The following is an 11,796-nucleotide window of genomic DNA, read 5'->3' as shown; positions in this document are numbered from 1 at the left end:
ATATTTAACGATAATAAATTTAAATAATAATTAATAATAAACCAACAAAAACTTGACACTAATTTTTCAGAAACTTGTATAGCTGACTTCTCTAGCAGATCAGCCTTTTCTAAAACAAAACAAGCCTTTGCAAAGCAAGTGTCTTATTTTTATCGCTTCTTAAAGTCTGGTTAGTTTTTTGGTTTTTGGGGGGTTTTTTCTGTTCTTTTACATGTAGCAGATATTACCGGTAACAGAGGTAACAGTAGGTTGTTGTAAAATAATTTGTTTCTTAGAGAATCTTGGCAAATGGCAATGCTTTTTGTGTGTTAAGAGTAGCTGATGAACGTTATCCTTTTTAGTAGGCACAATAAAGTTCAGTGTTAACTTCCATTACCAGAGAAGCCTGTATGCAAAACTATGCATGAATTTAAATATATTAGAAATTCTTTTCCATGTTGGACTGAGTACGCTTTTAACAGCCTTTCACATACCTTAATACTTCAATCACTACAGCAGTGGCTAGTTCCTGAATGATATTCTTCTAAATTAATTAAAGCCAAGGCGGCGGGGCGAGGGGGAAGGTGGGGGACCACTCGGGAAAGATCTCAGTTCTCACCTAATTTGCTACAGAGGAGCAAGTGCTGGATTCAAAGCACACGCTGGTATTTTGAGTTAGGCTGGGTGAGATGGCAGGAAGGATAGGAGCCTGGAAACAGGGAAGCAGACAGCACAAGCAGTGCTGGGGAATACTGTAAGGCAATACCAGCTACAGTAAGAGAATTAAAAGGCCATGATTTCTGCCAGCACCTCCTCTGCATTGGGGTCCTAAATGAGCAGAAACTTCTAATACTCTTGTAAAGAAACTGACATTCCTTCTCTCTGAAATGACAGAACAGTCTTTCTCGAAGTAGAATTGAAGTTTTCATAATGCCTGGAATAAAGTCCCCTCTCTGCAGTGCAGCAGCCAGGGGTGTCAGGGTGAGTGCCCAGGGCTAGTCATGCTCAGCTTTAAAAGCCCTGGCGTGACTGCACATCCTATCATCAATCCTGTCTTATCATCAATCCTGTCCTATCAATCTCAGTGAATCAGCCTTCAGCCTGTTTGCACCTAAAAGACGACTTGAATTGACAGCAAAGTATACGCAGTCAATCCATGGATTATTACTAGTGTTGGCATATGCTAATTATATACTGGGTAATCATACTAGAAAACATGTGGAAGAGCTTTTAGACAGCTTGTGCTATTTTTAGTAAAACTCAGATATAATTACTTTGCATTCAGTTACTGGCACTGTAGCTACCTCTTTCTGCTATATTTATAGATAAAAAACATTGGCGAAGGTAATCAGTCAGGACGTGCGCTCTAAATAAGAACCTAATCCTGAAGTGGCCTGTGTTCTCCCTGCACAAGGTGAGCACATCCCGGTGGGATGGTGGCTCTCTGCTCTCTCATCAGGTGTGCATTGCTAACCAAAGGCCAGAACTGCTTCAGTGTGCAGTTTGGAACAGGCGTGTACCTTAATATGCCTGGGGATCCCACAGACAAGTAAAAAACCCTGTAACAAAGCTGCGAGGGAGATAAAAATAATATCTTTTCAGTAACACTAATATCACTGAGACTAGAGAGAGATTTTTAAGACCTCAATCTACTATACCATCAGCCAAGATTTGGCAAACAATTTAGACTTTGTAGGAATTTTACATCTATTTTTGAAACAGTTTAACTGCACTTGCCTATGATAATATCCTTTCAGGAGTGGAAATTACCCTTTATGATGTGCTCCCTGAATAGTCATTTCTGGTATATTAATTTCTCTAAATAATCTTGTGATCGTCTAATTGAAACAATGATACCTGCAAATAGGAAATCACTGTTGTGCAGACCGATGCTGTGTCAGCCCTGCTGATCGTTCCTTGCGCAGGTACAGGCTTGCTGTTGCTGGCTTTGAGTCCCAAACTGAAATTGCTTCAGAATTGCTGCCCTTCAAGGGGCCATGGTAAATGTCCCTCATTTGGTATGTCACACCTGAGCATAGCTGTTCACCACTGCATCACAGATAGGGAGTTTCTTCCCACTCTGCATTCGGGTCTGCATTTTAAATAAATGACAATACATTTGCATTATTTTTTTTTTTATTTGAACACTATGATTTAAGAGCCTAAATGCAAGTTTTTCCCTTTATTTCTGCAAGTAGCACTGCAATCATAACTTACAAAAATGTTTAAAATACAAAATGTACATGAAATTACAATACAAGGCTCTGTAAACATCTAGAACTTAATCTTTATTGTCCCACATTTTTAAATATAAAATTTCAATTTGAATGATTTCTGAACCTCAAGGAATGACATCCATTATGAGTATCAAAAATAGAGTTTCAAAGCTTTGTTTGTATCAGAACAAAACTGTCATGTTATTTTCATTCTTTGGTTTAAAAAGGATGGCAGTTCCCCTGATAACATGAAAATTTTACTACAGAAATTCAGATTGCTAGTTTATGGTAATTTCATGAAATCACACCGCACCCTCCCACCCTCCCCACCCCCCCCCGGATTAATATACTACCCTTTATTTGTTTTTAACATTGATCTTTGACCCTCCTTATAGAAAAGCTACCTCATCATTAAGGCTTTCCTTCAGGATAATCTAAATTATTACAAAGTTTTGGAAAAGTACTCGGGGAGAAGAAAGGACTTAAGGGCAAGGGAGTGGATGCCAACAAAGTATCAACAGTTGCCGGGTTCTGTTGTTTAATTAAATTTGCATAGTCCAATAGAGATTGTGTGCTTTTTATATCACTAAAATTATACAAGAGTAACAGTCTTTACCTACGTTATCACACAAGCTAAAATAAGACCCTTGTACTGAAGCTTTTACAAGGCAAATACAAAACTGCTTTAGTATCCAAAGCTATATATTTTTTTTTATTTAATTTTTAAATAGGAAAGCATCTCTATGTCTACAGGCATCAAGGTATTTAAAGGCATCAGAAAATTTAGTGCATAGCAACTCCGGATTGTTTGGGCTCCTATAATTTAGGTACAGTGAATTCCAGCTACTTGGAGAACTTGCAAGGAGAGTCTGTACCAGTAGGATAAAGGAGCATAAATCCCATACAGTATGAAAAGCTGTTCAGTTAGAATTCTCCTACAAACAACGGTTAATGCAAAAGACCCAATACATGAATGAAAACTGGAACATGCCTTGCCACCAGCACGTAGCCAGAAGACAATTACGTAGCTTACAGTGTTGTGTGGTGGTTTTTGTACTTTTTTTATTTCTAAGGTGTCAAAACCATAAGTAGATGTATTTCTGTGTGAATCCTTTTCTAGGATCTTTAGTAGAGGACAGAGGAAAGCACCATTGCTGGGGGACAATTACAATATCACGCTTTTCAGATTACAGCCCTGCCAACTTTTTCCTGCAAATTTTAAATTTGCATTATTGGACAATACATTCACAAAAAGGATGCTTAAGATTCCCAACACACACATAGTGGCCTTGCATTAAGTTGTTTGAAATAACTATGAAATGTCAAGATAGTAGCCTTAGGCTGCACTCTTAAGTGGAAGTACATGATAAAAGTTGTAATTTCACCTGTTTAATGTGTGGTCTTTTTAAAAGTTCATGATTCGGTTATTACAAAGAGGCAATTATAGCTACTTTCATGGTATTGCTTGGGTGTGACTTAAATTTAGGTGTAAAATTTTGCCTGCAAAAGGCTCAACGGATAGTCTTCCCCATGACTGTCTGCCAAAATGAAACATTGGTGGAATTTGTTTGCTCTTACAGGTATTACAATTCAGTAACAGTATCTGCTTTAAGACCATTTTGCTGTAATTTTAAGTTTACAGTAATTTTCTACAGAAAGAGGCGTGTACTCCATGTATGTTAAACCACTGAAATGTCCACAATTGTCTGAACTAGTTTCAATGCAAACACACTGTCTACATTCCAAAATTTTGGAGTGCATTCACTTTTAATTTTCGTTAGAGCATCATGGCTCACCCAAATGAGGAACTACAACTAACATCTTAAATGCTTTGAGGTTCCATGTATTTCTGGTCTTATTTTGCCATTATTGTTGTACCCTGTATGTTCCGTATCAGAAAGCTTTGTAAACGACAGCGTCTTCTGGGGGAGGGAAATATTTGTGGCCTAAGCAGGCAGTTTCAGATCCTCTCCTAGGTTTCTAATCATAGAGGCCTGAGATTTTTACTAACTATGTAAACAGATAGTCTCAAATGTCTGGGATGATGTGGGCAAGGGAAACGCATCCTTTGAACTGCTATGGATCTTGTCTATTTCTTTGGTAGCTTCTGCTTCACACGTTTACAATGAAACATGAGCAAACCATACTACCTAATCACAAATTGACAGCAAATTACTTGTTAGCAAACTGATGTTTATAAACAGCTTAAATTTAAGGAACGGTAATTTTCATCTCCATAGGACTTCTGAGTGGCATGGTCATCAGGCATACAGCGTGTAAAAGAAACAGATGTGATCAAGTGATTTATTGCATGGAAAACTCAAATGCCACTGAATTGGTGATTTCAAAACCATATTCTGCAGGGAAAGCAGGAACACTTAGATCCTCAGCAAATATTAAAATTTCTCCTGTATCTAACATGGCTTTGATGTTGCTGTTCTTTAATCTAAAATCCTACTGCTCAAATTTGATTACAAATGTAACTTTCTAAGAAAAAGCTATTTCAAGAAGGAGCCTGTGCTAATAAAGAACAGGAAGATTATCCACAAAGTTATAAAAGTTATATTTTGGAATGTCATTTCTATCCCAACACTTTCATGATGGAATGGTCTTTTTGCAGCCTATCAAGTAACATTTTCAGTTTATAAACAAGTGCAGATCTACATTTGGCTTTGCTTCCTATGAATCTAAGAAAGAAAACGCTACAGTATTTGTATACACAATGGCTTCCGTGGCATTGGCTTCAGATGACAGGTATGACTGATTTGCCATTGGAAGATCATATTAAAAAAAAATTAAACAATAGAAGCTTTAAAGGTTTTCCAAAATGACCAAAAGGTGTTACAAATCATCAGTTACAAACTACACTATCTCTAAGGGAAAGCAGCACACTGAAGATGTGTATTAAATCTTTTTCCACATTCAGTACTGTGAATATTATATGAGCAAACTAACATCTCCCCACATCTGAAGCACTTACAATATAAAAGTATTCTATTTAAATGCAAAAAGCAAAGCTTGTTTGTAACTTTAAAACAGTTAAAATATCTGGTGTAGATTCTGTGTGTCCATTTTAAGAAGTCTCTTTACAGCATCTCAGGAACTATAATTAAAATGCTCTGTCTCTACATCAAAAATGTAACCCACTAAAAGGGCTTTGCAAGGATCCACTGTTCCAGTTCATAAAGGCCACAGAGTTGGAAGCACAGTAAGTCTAAAGAGGAGGAAGAGGATGAAGAAATATTCAGAGAAACTGTTAAGTTTTCATGGATGTTCCGTTGTAAGCTTATCCGTTACTGGATTCCATCAGATATTCTTGTCTCCAGAGATCCAGGACATGCACGTGCAGACTGGCCAGCCATTGTTGTTCCATGTGACACTGAGATCTGTGACATATCTCTTCCTATAATCTCATTCACTAAAAAAAAAGCAAAAAAAAAAAAAAAAGCAAAAAATTGACTTTTTATGCTTTTGAAAAGGCAGGACTCATCAGTGTATCACTTCTAAAAAGAAATATTTCAGTGCTAAGCCTTGATGCAGTTAAGAAACAGAGGATGAATGAGGAACCTAACCTCAGTAATAGTTGAGCAAGGGGGAAACCCCCCCCCAGTCCTATTTTCTCCTAGTTTTGCACTTTGTACTTACCAAATCCATGTCGATGGATCCCTAAAACACTTGAAGAAAATAAGCACATGCATATGCGTGACAACCAGGTAATCCAAAGGCACAGCACAGGTCGGTTCAGTACAATTTCCCCACAGAATTCCTTCTGTTCAAGAGTGTTACAGGCACAAGTAACTAACTCTTGGCTCTTTCAAGCTACTTACAGAACTTCCTCAGAACTTGGATTTGGGTTAACAGAATATTCTTTTTAATACTATATACCTATTTAATTGGCCAGTTTTCTTAATAATTGCATTTCTGAAACTGCAGTAATAAACTTTTTTAGTTATCAGTCAACTTTTCTATAGTGAAATGATTGACTAATGATTGACTAATGCAGGTCGCATCAGTTTGTGTGTGTGTGAAATTCACAAAGATTAGCAAACTATTACTATTTACAAGTGAGGGACACCACTGTGAATATGATGAAGTAGCACTTAAGTTATCAGCAAACAACGATTTTGGAATGTTACCCTAAAGCTTAGATAATTGATTGCAGTATAATTGAGTCTGGAAGATGACAAACCCAATTATTCTAATGGATAAGTGTAAATGGAGTGATATGAATATCTGTTTTAGAAAGTTGGCAATGGTAAGTTTAAGAAACAGTAGTATTCTAAGTGGAGATGAAAAATACCACGTTAATGACAAAGTTTAGATAACTATTGGATTATAAGAAAAATAGGGTTATTATTTAATAGTTAGAAGAGGCATGTTGTTTTCCATGATTGAGTCGCAGTAGGTAAACAGCATCTCTTATTCAGCAAGATTTTGAATGTGCTGGATTATAGCAATAAAAGAAAAGCCTCTGCCATGAGTCTGTCTGGATCCCTTTCATGGGATCCTTTTGTTGAGTAAGGACCATTCCCAGTAGAAACAAAATAAATTTTGCTTTGCTAGTAATCTGCTCCTACTGGAAATCTTAAGACGTGTGGAACCTAGGCTTTTTGCTCTTTTGTTCTCTATTTACAGAACAATATTGATATACTTCACCACCTTTCTTAATGCTTCCTTAATTTTCCATAGCAGGATTTAGCTTCCTACTAACCATTCCTCTCTGGCAGAAGCATAACAAAATTAATCTACTGGTAGTGTAAATTGCTCTTTATGTTTATAGTGTTCAACAGTCTGAGCGTTGTCTTTTGCTGCAGCGGTAGCATAAGTGGGTCTGAAAGAAAATGCAGTAGTATTGCGAATGCTCTGAAATACTTGTGAGATATACAAAATCTAACTCTGAAAACAAGTTTGGTTTATATTTTTTTAGTTTACTTAGAAAAGCTTTAAAATCACCTTAGGTCATATACCCGTATGTAACCACAGAGCAGGTATTTGTTATCTAAAAGTGAATCGGTGGCAGTGGTATTCCCTTGCATGAATGCAAGGACAGCTTGTTAAAAATACACATTATTGCAGGCCAAAGGTGAAAATAGTTCAGACCAGCTATGTAATAACAGAGTCCCTCGAGCATTGCAAGGCTTGCAATTTATTGGCCTTCAAAAAAATCTTTCCGTCAGTGAACTTAACCGCATGAGCGCAGGTAGGGTACTTTTTCCAACTATTTTTATTACGTCAACACAATGCATAAGTGAGCAGCCATTAAAAAACAAGACTTTTTTTTTGTTTTTTAAACAAAATTTAGTTGTTCACTTATAAGAAGGATGCTCCACCAGCTTCTGTCAGGGCGCTCGTTAAGTTGCTCTGACTACAGGACCTCTAACAGCTATTACCAGCTGTACGCTGCTGAATAGTCGCTTTGTGCAAATCAGATACTGCAGCTGTTCAGCACTACTAAAACTTTCATGAGCCATACAATAAAAAGCAATATAGCTAAATGTCTTTTATATTTTGAAATTATGAAGATGGTTACTTCCTTTAAGTTTTGATAGGTGATACGTGTCTGTACTGATGACACTAGAGCACGCTGGTCTATACTGTTGCAACGGTTTGTAGGTCCCACAGGCAAAGGTGTTTCACTGAACAGCACGTAGCCACGTGGCATTAAGTTTTCCTCAAATCACATTACACTGTGAATACAATAGCTGGGTCATATGGTGCTTTATTTGCCAAAGTTCTGCATAATTCATTATGTGGAGTACTAAATTCAAGTTATAGGTTAATTTGGCTTTTTTGTTTGTTTGGTTTTGAGATTATTTTTTTTTAATAACCATGGATTTGTTTACAATAAGCTGTTATATAGCGGAGTTCAATAGCTCTGTCATGCCTTTCATTTTGCTGTTGGAGAACTATTTTTAGCAACGTTTCTAGCATGTAGCCAATATAGGTTTATCTGATTATATGAATTTCCATTCGAAACATGTACCGTCTCTAAGGGAAATGCTGTACCTTCTCTTCTTCTCAACAGAAAATTCTGGTGGAGTAGTTTTACTTGCCATAGTAATTTTGTTAGGATTGCTGATTTTTAAACCCAACCAGTATTCAAGTGTGCTTTTTTTTTTAAAAAAGAAGAATCTTAATCAGTGTTTTGTCAGAGTGCCGTGCAGGCCTAAGTAAAAGGCCAGAATAACTTTTCTGCTGTGCCTGGCAAAGGTGTTTTTTCACTTTTTCACAGACCGTAGCCTCCTGACTAACACATCTTCCAATTTTATACTTTCCAAGAGTGCCCTGTCTGGAAATCTGTAAGCAACAAAGGGATGGGGGAAGCTTGCAGACTCTGGAGGACTGCGTGTCGATTTAGATTATGTACAGATGATGGTACAAACGCTTTGAAGGAAGCACAGCCTGCAGAACCCAGCGGCTGAGATCCAAGTGCTCTGACCTTGTGCGGTGCAGCAGCCTGGCTGCCGGCCGTCAGAGCCCTGGGCAGGGGGTGCGGGCAGTGATGCCCTAACAGGCACAGGGTGGCCGAGCCAGCTGCCTGGCTGGCAGTGCCCAACACTCTTGGGAGCGCTGGGAGGGATCAACAGGGACAGTGCGGGGCAATGAACCAGCATGTGGGCTAGCAGGTGCCGGAATGGGCATTTAAACCAAAGCTGGTCTTTTAAAGACTGAAAAAACCCAAAGAAGCCATATTGAGTATTTACCAAAATTAGGCAGCCTGGAAGTCCTTTGGAACAGCTCACTGAAGAGATGTACAACTCTGCTTTATGGCAGCAGATAATGAGATGCCTGCATGTATCTAAGCTGGGAAGCATTTGGCTTTATATGACGGACATTCTGTGTCTACCAGCATTACTGTTGTTAACTTGTCTGACTTAAAGAAGTTTAAAATATAAATCAAGTAGTCGGTAGGAAGAGTTAAAATTCTGCATAGAAATGTACATGACTGAAGGTAAAGTCATAAGGTGTTTTACTTTTTGTATTAATTTGTGATGGAGAAAATCATATTACATTATTTTTAAAGACTAAAACAGAAACGCAAAGGTTAGTATCTGAATGCATGACATATTACCCTCTTCCACACAGGGTCAGTCTCGGAACATTTAGTAGTCTGCGTTTGAAACTGAAAACTTAATTCATGAACATAAACACAGGTCTTCTATAATGTTGTCTAGCAAAATCCAAGTTCTTAGGTGATGAATTGGGAGAGGAAGTCAGTATCTACAGTCCTGAGACAGGACAGAGCTCAGGCTATGCTAAGGATGCCTTACAAACAAAAGATGACTTCTTTTCTACACTTCCCAGAATACTTTATCCCACCTTTCTGATTTTCAACTATGGGTTGCGTGGGCTATGTTGTCCTAGAAGTGTAATTAGAAAGATTTCATATACCTTTTGCTTAACCTTAAAAGCCATCCAGTTAGCAATTACATACTGGGAAACCAAGTTGCGTGGCTTTTTTAATACATGCAATTATTTTTTTTTATAAAATTTCCTTCCTTTCTTCAGCACAAGTTTCAAGGGGAAGGCTGCAGAGCTTGTTTGGGATTCAGTAATACAGAGCTCAGTTATGCTGTTAAGGTTCTCTGTGGTCTGTCTGCCAGGTTCATTTGTGGCATTTATACTTCTGTTGGCTCTCTGAAGAGAGCCAGGCTCATGAGACTTAAGATGCAGGTGAACTGTCCTGTGAGTAGACCCTGACTCTTTCAGTCTACCTTCTTCCCTGCTTTTCCCCCAGTTCAGTCACTGCCTGGTTGGTGCCAGGTGTTCTGACTGTTAATCCCATACCCTGAACTTCATATTTTGCATACTAATTATAGAGGCCTAACTACTATTTAGTACTCATTTACTATATACTGATCACCTAAAACTGTTTTGGATGATCAGTGTCAACTGAGTGGACAGCATCAAAAGCGTCATCAAATGTTTTAGGCGGCAACCTTTAATAATAACTGGATCAGATCAAAAGGGAGAGGGGGTGGCACACACTGCACTGTATAGAAATGTGGCAGATTCCTCCACTGCTGTGATAAATGCATTTTGAAAACTTATACAGGTTTTTTTTTGTTTGGTATTTTTGTTTTGTTTTGTTTTCAAATTGGGCTGTGAAATGGAAATGATTTTTAACAACTTTCCTAAGTCTATTTAATTGACCTCTTTGGTAGTTATCCCACATTTGAGAATTTCAGCTGTTACTTTATTTGCTATAGTTTCACCTTTTTCTTATGCAGAGTGTAAGCTGGCTGGTAAATTTATACTAATAGTTAAATTCTTAAATTTTGTTCTGCACAATCTATTTTTAACATGGTGGGGGAAAACCTTCTGCTACAAAGATTAGATTGGACTCGTCAACGCTAGTGATACTGTAGTATTGTGTTGCAAAGGTTTTTGTGGGTTTTTTTGGTTTTGTTCTTTCCCCTTTGTGTTGCATCAAAAAAGCCTGAACATGCTGCATTGAAAAAGGCACTGAAAGTCATCTGGAGGCTCAAACCCCTATAATCTTGCAAAAAAATTAAGCCGCATACTAACATCAATACCAGTGGACCAGAGTAGAGGAGAACTAGCTCTGACTTTTGGATCTGCTGTCAAGCTTGTAAAATGAAAGCAACCACGTATTCTTACTGCATTGTTCCCATTGTTTTGATTTCACATAGTGTTCTGTTTGCTTTTTTAAGTCCCTGCTAAGTGCACACGTGAAAGCCAAGCCACTGAGACTCACAGAAAACTGGGCCACAGCTCCTGGGAGGCCTCGTGCCCCCTGCTCCTGCCTGTACCTTCTGGGCAGAGGGCTTTGCCTCTTGGTCACTGAAGCCTTGCACCAGGGCAGCTGATAGTTACTGCTCCAGCTGTTTGCTGCATGAACTGCCAGACTGTTCATGAAGTTCTCTTAAAACTGTCGCAATTTGCAGTCCAAAGTTTTAAGATAACTAAAATTAGGTTGAACAGCCCAGCCTTTTGTGCTGTCAGTGACACATATAGCTAGGGGCAGTAATCTTATCAGCTGTTTCAAGAGATGCCTCCTGTGAGCAGTAGTGACCAACCTCTCCGGAGAAATTCTCACCTACAAAAAGTTACTCACATCAGCCGATTTGAACAGAACAAAGCTCTTGCATTAAGAAGCATGACAACATCATGAAAGCTGGTGCTTTTAATAATAAGTTGCTGAGTATTTTGGATAAATTAAAAAAAAAAATTACAAATTTAGACAAACAAGTTCCTCTTTTAAGAACTGGAGCTTTGAAATGTTTGTAGTATCTATGCCTTTTTTCCCCACTGTCAATCAGTTCTACAAATGTCACCTTAATTTATTCTCTCAGTCTGAGACCAACCCATAATTTATCAAGTCAACATATACCTGTGCCACCCTACTGAATATTTTATATTAGAATAAAAAGATATTTAGACATAGCATGATCTCCAGCATGGGTGTTTGAAGTTCTAACATCAGAAGTAAAGGCATTATCTTTTTAAATCAAATGCCAACCAAATATGAGCATGCTTCTAGATTGCTCTACTTAATTCCCCCCCTAGAGCTGTGAATGCTAAGGGAACAAATACTTTGTATTGGAGCACAAAGGAAAAGATGAGCAATTCCTGAAGC

At 38.1% G+C, this 11,796-nt stretch overlaps 1 protein-coding gene across 3 annotated transcripts in view; it reads right to left on the bottom strand.

The window, feature by feature from the left end:
- Positions 1 to 2,146: 2,146 nt before the first annotated feature.
- Positions 2,147 to 11,796, bottom strand: part of NFATC3 (nuclear factor of activated T cells 3) — a 106,457-nt gene continuing 96,807 nt past the window's right edge. For all 3 annotated transcript variants that reach the window (XM_037409047.1, XM_037409048.1, XM_037409046.1), the window contains one exon: positions 2,147 to 5,613. In XM_037409047.1, the coding sequence (XP_037264944.1) occupies positions 5,489 to 5,613 (125 nt within the window). In that variant the 3' untranslated portion in view covers positions 2,147 to 5,488. The remainder of the gene's footprint in view (positions 5,614 to 11,796) is intronic.

This window comes from Falco rusticolus, chromosome 15 (assembly GCF_015220075.1).
Source record: "Falco rusticolus isolate bFalRus1 chromosome 15, bFalRus1.pri, whole genome shotgun sequence".
Taxonomy (NCBI): domain Eukaryota; kingdom Metazoa; phylum Chordata; class Aves; order Falconiformes; family Falconidae; genus Falco; species Falco rusticolus.
The sequence above is the reverse complement of the archived record's forward strand: the minus strand, read 5'-3'. Positions and strand labels throughout refer to the sequence as shown.